The sequence below is a fragment of the Larus michahellis genome, chromosome 2 (genome assembly GCF_964199755.1).
Source record: "Larus michahellis chromosome 2, bLarMic1.1, whole genome shotgun sequence".
Lineage (NCBI taxonomy): Eukaryota > Metazoa > Chordata > Aves > Charadriiformes > Laridae > Larus > Larus michahellis.
The window spans coordinates 162,149,790-162,162,631 of record NC_133897.1 but is presented as its reverse complement, the minus strand read 5'-3'; the positions used below and the strand labels follow the sequence as shown (position 1 = coordinate 162,162,631).

The 12,842-nt window shown below is 38.3% G+C and overlaps 1 protein-coding gene across 10 annotated transcripts in view; it reads right to left on the bottom strand.

The window, feature by feature from the left end:
* Positions 1-12,842, bottom strand: part of KHDRBS3 (KH RNA binding domain containing, signal transduction associated 3) — a 93,546-nt gene that overhangs the window by 47,191 nt on the left and 33,513 nt on the right. For all 10 annotated transcript variants that reach the window (XR_012585804.1, XR_012585805.1, XR_012585802.1 and 7 more), the window contains 3 exons: positions 11,343-11,459; positions 5,906-6,052; positions 664-803 (listed from right to left, as the gene is read on the bottom strand). Coding sequence is in view for 5 of the 10 variants with exons in the window: in XM_074577896.1 (XP_074433997.1) it covers positions 664-803; positions 5,906-6,052; positions 11,343-11,459 (404 nt within the window). In the remaining 5 variants the exon portion in view is untranslated. The remainder of the gene's footprint in view (positions 1-663; positions 804-5,905; positions 6,053-11,342; positions 11,460-12,842) is intronic.

Here is a 12,842-nt window from a genome sequence, read left to right as displayed (position 1 = left end):
TACTGCAAGGAAGATTGGGGATGCTAGAGTAAAAATAAAACATCTCCTGTGTCAGAGAAATAAAGCAAAAGCAGCAGCAGACTTGTCTATTCCTGACTTGAACAAAAGCCTCTTTTTTATGAAATAAGCACAACACAGATGAGACTAGATTCAAATTCTACCTACAAAACACTGCCATAACAGTATTTTATCAGACTATAAAAACTTTAATACCGTAAAATATGTATATTCTGTAAGTTAGAGAAATGGACCTGAAATTCATGTCAATTGAGGCAAGGTTTACCAGTTTCAGGGCCATGAGCTCCGCAGGGCCAATACACAGACCCTACATGCACCGAAGGAGCAACTGAAAGTTAGAAGTCATTACAAGTCAAGCAGCACAGAACCAGTCTTGCTGTGCTGCCCACAGTAAGACTGAACATCAATTTACATTGTTTCTTAACTTAGGTACCATTCAAATTTAAGAGAAATTTCAGCACCATTGTTAATTCAGTTTAAGCTATACTACCTTCAACAAATCAAGTTTTGTTTCCCTTATCTTTTGCTCTTATTTTTGGGTGTCCTTCGCATATTTCACTATTGTACTCTGTGGGTTCTTTTGCATTTGAAGGAAGAAGCTTGAAACAGACACATTCCAATTGAATTCCACGGCAACTGAGATACCTGGACAAAGCAGGAACTGGTACTCCTCTTGCTCGAATAGATGGTTTCCCACGAACTACTGGAACTTCTGCATTTTCTGAACCACCATTTAAATATGTTAATTCTTGAAGCTGTGCCTGTCTGATTTCATCATTGTAGTCCTAAAACAGGGAGCAGAGTGAGAAAAAAAAACCAAACAGTTCAACCACTACACCAAGTTAGTATCAACAAACACTGCTCCTGAAAGTTTCCTCTTGAGTTGAACATCCTATTGAAAAAGTCAAATATGCAGAGTATTATAGGCATATTATTCAGTCAAAAATTTCTAAAATAATTATAGATATATCTGCAATTTTTGCTTGGGCATGTTTTTCTTTCCCACTGCATATTACCTCCATGTAGCTTTACCAATTAAAGTGTCAACATTAATATGCTGTAGATAGGGAGAAACAACAAAAAAGTCCAATTTCTGAGCTGAGACCTGGTTTGTTGTTCCAGTTGGAGAATAATAGTGTGTTAAAAAACAAGTAGAATTGCATTGCCTGGTGTTGCAAAGCAATACAGAATAAATACACTGTAGAGAACAGCCCCTGACAGCTAAGGAATAGATTAGACATCTCCACTTTTAAAATCAAGAGTTAAAGAAAGAATAAACAGTGACATTCATACAATATAAGCATGCACTATTATCTAATAATAAGAGCTCCAAAAGTTTCAGTTTCAGAACATGCAAGGATAAACAATTTGAAGACACATGGCTCGTTTCTTATTCTACACAAATCTTCTCTCAAGGCCTATCAAAAAGAAAGCTGAAGTTATTTACATGGGATTAATATGGTACTTCTCAAAGACACAAGAGCCTTTTCAGGGACCTTGAGCCAACCTCCAAAACTAGCACATCACACAGGATAAAATAGATAGAGCAATCAACTTGAGCTGCACATATTTTTCTGCTATTTTTCCTCCACTTAAAGTCAAAGAATGCATCTGTAAAGGTGAATCAGAAAGAGAAACACTTTACTCTATATACATACACACTAAGTATGAAAATGCCATCCAGAGCGACCTTGACAGGGTTGAGAGGTAGGCCTCTGCAAACCTCATGAAGTTCAACCAGGCCAAGTGCAAGGCCTTGCACCTGGGTCATGGCAATCCAAAGCACAAATACAGGTTGGGCAGAGAATGGCTTGAGAGCAGCCCTGAGGAGAAGGACTTGGGGGTGTTGGTGGATGAGAAGCTCAACATGAGCAGGCAGTGCGCACTTGCAGCTCAGAAAGCCAACCGCATCCTGGGCTGCATCAAAAGAACCATGGTCAGCAGGTCAAGGAAGGTGATTCTGTCCCTCTATTCTGCTCTGGTGAGACCCTACCTGGAGTACTGTGGAAGGTGTCCCTGCCCAGGGCAGGGGGTTGGAACTAGATGATCTTTAAGGTCCCTTCCAACCCGAACCATTCTATGATTCTAAAATATTAATAGGTCCTCTAGTAAGAATGAAGTGATACTTCTGATATGGGAAATCTGATTTTATTACACATATGCACTCGGCAGGTACCAAAAACACCATCAGGCAGCCTTGGATCAGACAACTCACTGAAACAGAACTCCACAACCTGAAAGGAGATTAAGAGATGTCTGAACTCAAGAGATCTGTTATCCTTGAAACATTCCGCTTCCTCTAGCTTCCACAAACAGAAGAAATTTTTCTTTTACACACAATTGCTGAAGATAGTTACTAGAGTTAAAATAGTGGCGCTAAAAGCATTATGTCCAGACTGTCTTAAATAGGTTCTGAAATTTAACTCACAACTGTCCACCTGAGATCATCCTCTATTTAGCAGCAGCAACCAACCAGCAAAGATGAATCTTGATCAATACACCAGCAGCAGCTCTCCTTGGGATCATCTGTAACTTGAAACCTTATTCCAATTTATCATTCTTTTTATTGAATGTTAGGACAGATCTCTGCAAAACCCTATGCAGTTTTGCAAAAAACTATAGTCTTTATCCTAGCAGTAATCAAAAAAGAGTTACCAGGTTTCCAGCCACCTTTATACAAACACAATTTTCACCAGCTTGCTTAAAGAAAAGTGAGTTTGCAAAGCCCACCAGCTCTTCCAAATGCCATTAAACACTGTTTCATCATCACACCTTACAAACTGAACATGCAGGAGGCAAGGTAGACTTTAGGAAAAACTTGTAAATTCTGCTCATGTTGTAAATGGACTCCTAAAGACTGTTCTCTCAAAGATATTTCTATACTTAGCTTTAAAGACATGAAAAACAAGTAACTCAGGTAACCAACCACAAAGCATAATTAATGTTGTGGCTGTCAAAAGAATGACTACCACTACTCAAAAATTAAGCAAAACAGACTAAGAAAAGTCCTATTGGCCAAAGTTGCAGTAATCATGGTATAATACAGGACCCAGAGGTGAGGGTGAAAGTACTTGGCTTTTTGTTTTAACTGACAGAAGTAACTCTGGGATAAATTAATATCCAGCACAACAGCCATCAATCTAACTGTCGAACTGACTGCTGACCAGAGGGTCTGGCCAAAATGAAGGGAGTGGCTCATTTAAAGGAAGACAAAAGAATATACTTGAAGTCAGAAATCACAATTCTACCTGCAGAAGACAGGGGAGAATCAAGGCAACATAAGCACAGCCAAATAAATTCCAGTTAGAAGGTTTTATGTCTTGTTTGAGTTATACCAATAGTTTAAAGGAAAGTACACCACTGCAGCTGCTGGAGGCTGAGCTTCACTGCAAAGGTGCTTGTCTGTGGATCTTAAAAGACTCAAGAGGAGAAGCTAAGGCATTTTTGCTATAGTCAGCTACAACAAGGATATTTTGTACCCTACATTCTAGCACCAGTTGTGATTCATTTATTCAGGCATGATCTGAAAACTGAACAATGACCATATTCAATTACAATCAGCATCTGAAGTTGCTGGAAGACACAGTTAGTTTACATTGTAAGGAGAACACAAATTAAGATCTAACCATATATACCAATAACAGGACTTCTTACTTTAAATAAAACTGATAGTTTGCTAAGAAAGCCACAACAGACCCTATAGAAAGTAAAAAAAATCACATTGCATTTGTCAGCAGTTAACCAAATGGTAGTTCTAGAGAGGACCAAGTGCTCCTTATTGCTGCCTGGATTGGCTGCTGCAAGAGGATGGGGGGAGCAGGGGGAAGAGATTAAGGCATTTAGAACCATTCTGATAAGATTACATTTGAAAAGCCAAAGGGAAATTAAGACAGTGTTGGCTTGATCCTACAGTTCAGAAAAGATTATGTAGCATCAGTTCAGCTCAGTACAATACAGATGCAGCAATCAAAAATTGAGATGGAGAAGTGTACAACCAATAAATGGAATTGCTCATTATCAGTCTGTAATTCCACTGGCTTAACAGCAGCAGGGGAATGGCTAGGTTTTGATAAGCTTGCTCCATTTATTACGATATTAGGTGAATCAAGCTCAATGAAGAGGAGTAAGATATCCGATGAAGGGAGCAGGGTGGGATCAGATATATCCTTATTTCCAGTACATGCAAAAAGTATTATCACATTGAGCATGTTTTCATCTAAAAAGAAAACAGATGTTTCCTCACAAGAATAGCTAAGAACTTCGTTCTCCCTTAGCTCTTCATGCAACCAAATCATGAATCATGTAAGAAGAGTAGCCTTCAATATTATGACAGCCCGGCATCCCTACAAATATTCTGTTGAGTATCTCCTATCTAATTAGTTAGAATTTTTGAACAGTAGCATGTTTATTTACCTCTTCATACACATCAAGACAAAAACCATTTGGAACGAGCAGACGAAGTTATGATGTGGTACTCGCTTCTTAATAAGAGAAGATAATTCTCAGGGCATTTTTTTTGGGGGGGGGGGTTGACTGTCTTAACATGCAACCACATTAGTACATTATTTCACATCAGGATCTATTCCTAAATGAACCTCCTGATGATCCTTACTTATCAAGCTTTGGTTTGTGTCATGGGGTAGTATTAGGGCATATGAATTAACTTTCATTCAGCCAAAAACAAGCCAGAAGAAACACTCAAGGAGCACATAATCAACTCCAGTCACTTGGAGACTTAAGTTTCATGGATCTAGACTAGGTTTAGTATGAATTAAAATCCCCAAGATGCACCCAGTAGCACTCAGGTCATTAGCACCAACTGCTTCACCCTAGAGTACAGCTGTCAGTTCTGCCCCCACCAGGCTGCAGTGGCCACACAACACATCCCCAGCTGGTCCTAGAGTACAGCTACACTGACTACACTCTCTCAAATATTTATGTGCTGCTGTCACTCAGATACACACCATCGTAAAGTTCCCTTAGCCAGGTCCCCCACAAATCAAGACTAACACTTGGATAACATTTGCAGGAGTACGAAATAAACAGAAGTCACCACACCTTGAGGATGCTTTGCTTTCTATATTCATTCCTTTGATAACCAATAAAAATAGAAGAACATTCAAAGAGCTACTACAGTTAGGAACTTTACACACAGTAACACCACCTCAAATGCCTCAGCTTTTTAGGACAGCTTGGATTGTTCCAGGCAGTTAAATGTCAAAGCAATCAAGGTTGGTCCTTACATGAAAAGCAAATAAAAGAATCTTCCGTAGAAAGACACTGGAAACCCTGCAACAACATTGTATATACATATCCCAAACCTGGAGTACAAACTTATACTGGAAATCACATTTCATACATCCATCCATCGCAAGTGAAGTATACACATATAACCCATGTATCACTGGCTTTGCTAAAAAATACAAGACAATTTTATTGATTCTCAGCACTGAACACTAAACCAGGATTATGGGGTTTTTATTCACATTTATTTATTCTTAGTGAATCAGAACCCTATGCTGGTGCTTTAGGTGTATAGAAAACACAAGGAAAAGCTCTACCTTAACCAAAGTTATTTTTCCATATTTTACAGGGTTTTTACAATTATTTGTAAGCTTAAATATTTTGCACATAACCAGTTAAGCAAGAATAAGTTGCTTTTTAACTAAAGGTCATATCATGTGGTGAGAGTGTATGTGGACAGTTACGTATTTACCCAATAACTGCCTATATCAGAATGAGAGTTATTTGTGAACATGATCACTACTTTCACAGGTGAATGAAAATAAGCAACATGACCTGACCGGTGTCACACAGTAAGTTAGTTTTACAGACAATTTCTCACTTAAGGCTACCAGAATTTTTATGAAAAAATTAAAATACTAACAGGGATGAGGAACTTCTTGATTTCTTCCAGTGCATGTCCCATTCTGGCATATGCTTCTGCTGGTGGAGCAAATACTTCAATTAAAACATGCAGGTCATCATTTAGGTGGAAGTACTTTGCCTCTCCACTTTTTCTCAACTCTTCCTCCTAGGAGATAAAAACATTGTTTTTTTCCACCTTCTTATTTTAAACATATTATATTGCAAGTGTTAAAGTTGCTTCAGAAGCATTTGCACATACTGTTTATTTATGTTCAGATGTCAAGAAGTAAGAGAGTATCACATTACACTTCAAACCAATCATGTTGCTAAAATACCAGAATAGTATCAGTTTGCTTATCAACAGTAAGCGACTAGCAACACACAAAACAGGGTCCATCAGCTTCTGTTCACACACAGGAACTGCAGCACACGGGAGAATGCTTCCAGGAGTCTTCCCAAGTGCACCAGTTTCATGTAAAAGACACTGAGAAACATAAGTAAACTTGAATCCTCTTTTCTCAAGAGTAAAGTCTTCAGAAACAGATTTGATCTAATATTCCACAAGAGCAAGGTTCTTTTACAAATGTTATTTCAATCTTAGTATTATTGCACTGCCTAGATACTTCTCATTTATTCTCTGTTCTCACTAAGACTTCAACCCCGTGAGTACATTCTTCACATTCTTACATTCTAAGAGCATATGAGACAAGGGAGAAGGACATCAGAGGAAAAAACTAAAGAGTTCACTAGCTATTTCAGAAAATACTTTATTTCTTTTATTCTACTTCACTCAACACGACTGAAGAACCATGATTTCAGTGTAGTGGAATGGAGCTGAGTTCTCAAATACTTGTGTTTACACACAAAATGTTCACAGACCTGAAGGACATCTTTGTTAAATCTCAAACAGGCTCCCACCTTCCTGTCTGTATCTGACAGGTGCATTCCATGAGACTGAACCACCATTAAAAATAATTTCATTGTATTACCAGATAACATCATATCAAATTCTTAGCAGTTCTGCTATTAAAAAACCAAAGCCCTAAGAATTCTCCCTTGATGCTTATTGTATTTAGCAAGCACCAGGTAAGTACTTTATCCTTTACTAAAATTATAGCTCCAATGGTAGCTGAAATCTGCCCTCACACACACCCCTTAATTGTGGGTTGAGGTTTATAAGTGTCAATCCATTTCTGCTTCTCGTTCTTGTCATCATGCTTGGTGTTTGACTATGGGGATGCTTAAAAAAAAATCAACATAATCCAGTCAGCTGTTAGAGCATCTACAGCAAGAATAGTAAGAGGCCAGAGTCAGCAGGGTTAGACTTTGTCAGCAAAAACATTATCTTGTCAATACAAATAACAGATCTTAGAAATAGCAAGTAAACCAATATAAACATTACAGCTCTTAAGTATTTAGTTTTAACAGGAACTGTTTTTCACCAAGCATTTACTTTCAGAACAGTTTTCAAGACATACAAACTGTCATCTAGCACTGAAAGCTAGATGTTTTCATCAGTGGAGTTCCCCATGATTTTTGGGGTATACACATGCTATGAAGTATTCCCTGCCTCTTTTTTTTAAAGGGAAAAATATCACAGTGTAGTTGATGTGCAGAGAAGTAAAAATTAAGAAAATTCATTTCTGTGGTTATCAATCAGCTTGCCTAGTAATAAGCAATAGAAGAGTCACAATTTCATGTGCAGCGCCCAGTGAAAAAGAATTTCAATCAGCAATTTTAACAAAACATAAGAAATTTCAATGCAGGTCGTTCTAAAAATCATTCCTGTGAGCAAGCTTTTCAAGTAACTTTATTCTTTCTTCTTGCTTCACTTGTAAAGTTCACTGTGACTAAAGTTGGTGGCTTTTTTTCCAGTTCTGTATCATGACTTGGCAACATGCTGCTCTCCACAGCTCTTAACAGCACACAAGTGAGAATGAGCTCACTCGCTGCCCTACATCTCCCAACCTTGGGCATACATTAAGCATTTCAGGCTTTTTTTATTCCCCACAATGACCGACACAAAAACCACAGCTTGTTCCCATTCCAGTATCCTTCACCGCCAGTATTTAGAGCTCCCGCCAAACCCTCTGCCTTCTGTTACTTGGCAATACGCACACTGGCCAGGCTCGCCTGGTCCACATGGATGCTGCGTGGCTGGCCAAAATGGAGAACTCTTTTTATCCTCGACTGCAATGGAGATTTGAGAGCTGATGAAAGTAAAGCAGATATGGAACAAGGGAGCTAAAAGACAGCAAGGTGGCTACTTCCTTTAGTTTTTCTAAAAACAAAATCTATCATTTAATTCTCCATTTATCACACCAAACAGCTCATGGCTTGGACAGTTTGATTTTAACTTCATGTTTCCAGTAGACACATCCCTGCAGTACTGCACTCTGGGAGCCCTATGAGAAAGCTTACTCTATTTCCTTTGTACCTTGTGTGTTGTATTTCATCCCTTCATGGTTCCGAACAATGCACAGTACGAGGCACAACTTACGATCTGTAGCCACACAAGACATCTGGCAACATGCCTACTAAAGACAGTTAATACGCTTTGCCCCGTATTCTGTTGCATTTATAGAGCCTTTTGCTTTTCATCCTACTTTTTAAGCTACCAAGAACCAGATACCAGCCCTAGAAGTCCACTGCTTTAAATCTGAAGCTGAATAGCAGTATATCAAAATACGCTCATATTACTGTCCATTTTCTTCTTCACTAAATCACTGATTGAAGTTCTGAGTTTCTTTAGGCACTACCTGGTATTTTTCATGTTACCTTAAATTTGGCTTCTGTCTGATTTTATAAACCATTCGGAATACTCAAGTTGAAAGGCCTGTACCAGTCCCAAACTATTGCTAACATATGAATAACCAATTTGAGTGGAAGGTTTTAACTTACTTCTTTGGATTCACAATAACAACAGTCTTGTAATGGAATAAAGAAATTCTGAAATGGGTTCTTTTAATTTTTCACTCACCCATAGACACATGAAAGCCTGAGTGGTCTAGAGACGGTATCTCAGCACTGACTAGTGAAAAGTCAGTGATAAAGTGACAACACAACTTGAAAAAATCATGTTAATTTAAAAAATTTACTGATTTTTTTATATTGGATATCACAAGTAGATACATGAAAAGGTCCTCCAGATGTTGCCAAGTGATGGAAATAGAAAACTAGACTGATTCTAGAACTCATCTAAAGGAGTAAAGAAGAAAGATACAGGAAAAAAGATTTCCCCAATGTGCTCTTAAACCCAAACCTATTAGGAAACACACTGGACATTCAAAAAAGGCAATTCTCCAGTCAGAGCTGGAGAAATACTGCAAGGGCATGTAGCAATAGGACAAGGGGTAACGGTTTTAAACTAGAGCAGGGCAGGTTTAGATTAGACATTAGGAAGAAGTTCTTTCCAATGAGGGTGGTGAGACACTGGAACAGGTTGCCCAGAGAGGTGGTGGAGGCCCCATACCTGGAGACACTCAAGGCCAGGCTTGATGAGGCTCTGAGCAACCTGATCTAGCTGAAGATGTCCCTGCTTACTGCAGGGGGGTTGGACTAGATGGCCTTTAAAGGTCCCTTCTAATCTAACACATTCTGTTATCTAGACTGGCAACTAAAGAACCAAGAAAAAGCCAAATAAAAATTTGAACAATTAATTCATTACTAAAGGAAACAAGAGAAGTTCACATGATTCAAACAAACTTTTAAGATTCTTCCCCAGGATTCTGACCCAAGTTAAGATCTGAACTTTTCAGCTTAAGCTTCTGCTTTTAATAAAGCAAACTTTTTATACTGCAGAGCCATTAGAAACACTCAGGGGCCCTCCTACTCCATGACACATCATGTTTTTATGTAGAAACATATAATATAGCAACAGAAGAATGTTACACATGCCACAGTAACTGATAAAATTCACCAAGTATCACTTAAACAACTTGGAGACTTTGTCATTCTAGCTTCAAGCAAGTTTAGTTTATATTTTTTTCTTTTCTGGTTGAACTGTCTTATTTCCTTTTAAAGTTACTAGCACTGTAGTTTTTCATAATTATGTAGAGTTGCATTATCTGTATTATTTATTACATTAACAGCTCCCATTCAAAAAAATCCCTCTCATCTTCAAGCCTTTATGTATTTGTATAAACATAATTTATATTTATGTAAGTTATTTAATAAAAATATTTTCAAGAAGGAATTAAAATGAAGAATTATCACAGAATACTGAAATTTCTTGGCTTTGACCAAGTTAAAGAGTAATAGTCTAAATCACATAATATTTATATTTTGCTGATGAAGAAATGTCCTGAAAAATATATAGTTTAGGAAATTCAGTAGCCAGCCCTCCAAATCACTCTTCCATATGCATGTCATTATCAGTCTTTACAGCACACAGTATCTTTTAAGTTTCAGACTACGTAACCACAGAAAGATTTCACTGGAAGCCTATAAAACATGGTATGCTACAGGTAAGAAATATATTCAGTTTTTTAATTTATATCATCAGGAATACTCCAATTAAAAAATGCAGCTTACCAGACAGGTGACATGGTATCTCCTCACTGATGTACACATATCTACTACAAATTTACCCAGATTTATTTCAGTAAAGAGTGAAACTGATTTGTACATACACCTATCAAGCTAAGAGTTTCTCTTCTGCTGTCTACTTTGGCTCCTGTAATGTATGCATCCACTATAACCAGATGTCTCCCATAGGAACAACTGCAATTTGCCAATTGCTTAAGCTGCATAAGTCATCCTCAGAACTGTGAAATTTTTTTGGTTGTATTTTATCTCCTTCCATCAGCTGTTTTTCCTTCTGTCTAGAAATTTTATGAAATGATATTAAATTTAAATGTTAAATGTTAATGTGGGGGTGGTGCCACACTGGAACAGGTTGCCCAGGGAAGCTGTGGCTGCCCCATCCCTGGAAGTGTTCAAGGCCAGGCTGGATGGGGCTTGAGCAGCCTGGTCTAGTGGGAGGTGTCCCTGCCCATGGCAGGGAGGTTAGAACTAAATAATCTTGAAAGTACCTTCCAACACAAACCATTCTATGACTATTATTCTATGACAATATATTTTACATAAAAACGTTTGATTCTGTCAAGAAGTCAGGTTCCTTCAAAAGGAAGGGCACTGCCATGTTCACTTGCATATTACTTGCTACAAGTCGTACAAGATGAATCTAGAACATGCCACTGGTAGCGCTCCACTTACATCCCCAAGCACCACAGCTGGGGGGGTGAAGTACAACTCATGGTTGCCTCAAAATACTCATCATGAGAACGGACTTCTTGGCAAAGAGACTCCATCTGAATCTAACCAACACAAGGATATCCTACGCTTTTTACTTGCTCCCCAATTTTTGTCACCGTGTTTGTTCACCTCCCCCAAAGATTTTAGAAAAGTTACAAAATCCAGGTATTAAGCACTCTACTAGCATACTCAGGTCTTACCTTTGTCTTGTCCCTCATAGAACCTTTTCCCAAAATAGACATTTTTGTCAGTGTTTCTTCCTGTAAGCGCTTTAGAGAATTGCCACGTGGACCCAAAAGTTTTCCCACAAAGTTGAACTGCAAGAAAACAAAAAAGTCATTAAGCTCACTGGATTTTTAAGTATAAATGAAGTGGAATATTTTACTGAAGCAACTTTTTGTTCTAGGTGCAAGCAAGTATTAGATCATAAGCTACAGCCATTAAGTATAAATGTGTAGGACAGTTAACAGCATGCCAGTGGCTCCACCAGCTGCCAACAGAAACACAGATGTATCTGAACTCAAAGAACTCAAATAGCATAAATAGAACATTCTGTTTATCACATTCAACACTGAGAACAGATATGCTCAAACTGCAATTCAATTCTCAACAATTGTTACCAGGTACCTAAAAACAAAGCTGGCAGCAATGTCAGATAGCATACTAACCAACCAAGGCTCTGAAAACAAACAAGAAAAGTATCTTAATTGCCTCATCCTCCCTTGAAGACTTATGAAGTAATACAGCAACCTGTACAAACCAACCAAAGCTCTGAAGACAGAAAATATTTAATTGCCTTATCCTCCCTTGAAGATTTATGAAGCAATACAGCAACCCATACAATATACCCTACACTAAAAAACAAGCAGGGAATTAAATCCAGAGAACATCAGGATTTAAGTCTAGTCCCAAACCAGAACCAACACTCAAGATCTTCTCAACTGCCAGACAACCCCCATTATCACTTAAGTTTACCAAAACCAGTTGGGGTTCATAACCACGGCATTACACCATTGAGACAACTAGGGAGAAGTGGTGAGCCACAAAAATAAAGGAAGACAAGGAAAATCCAACCATTTCCATTTATTGAAAACACCAAAACGTACAGCTGGTGCTCTTTCAACCTAGAAGGTGCTTCAGAGGGAAATTAAGCTAAAGAAAACACGTATTAAAAAACATTCATAAACAGACAACAAGAAAGGAGACACTGCCTATTGTCATTTCAAGGACACAAAATTGTACTTAAAGCCAGGATGTGTGAAAGTTATTATGAGCAATGCTCCATAGGGCATATAGTCCCAGCCCCACACACAGGGAGAAAAGCTGTGTACATTCAGCAGTCTGCTTTTGTGTATCACTGCATTGCATTTTGGAAAGTATATGAAATTTGAAGAAGAGTTACAGAAGAGACTTCAGTATTCACCAAAAGTATGCAGACAACTATTTTAACTGGGGAAAAAATTCACAGGAGCTGATAAACATCAGCTACACTTGGAAGTTTGTACAGAATGTTGTAAAAACTTCCTGAAAGTAATGATTTATTTCTGTATTAGATTTACATAGCAAGGCTTTGCTAGCAGGAGGACTACTGGGGTGGCTTCTGTGAGAAGATGCCAGAAGCTGACACCATGTCAGAGAGAGCAGCTCCAGCCAGCTCCAAGACAGACCTGTTGCTGGCCAAAGCTGAGGCGTCAGTGACA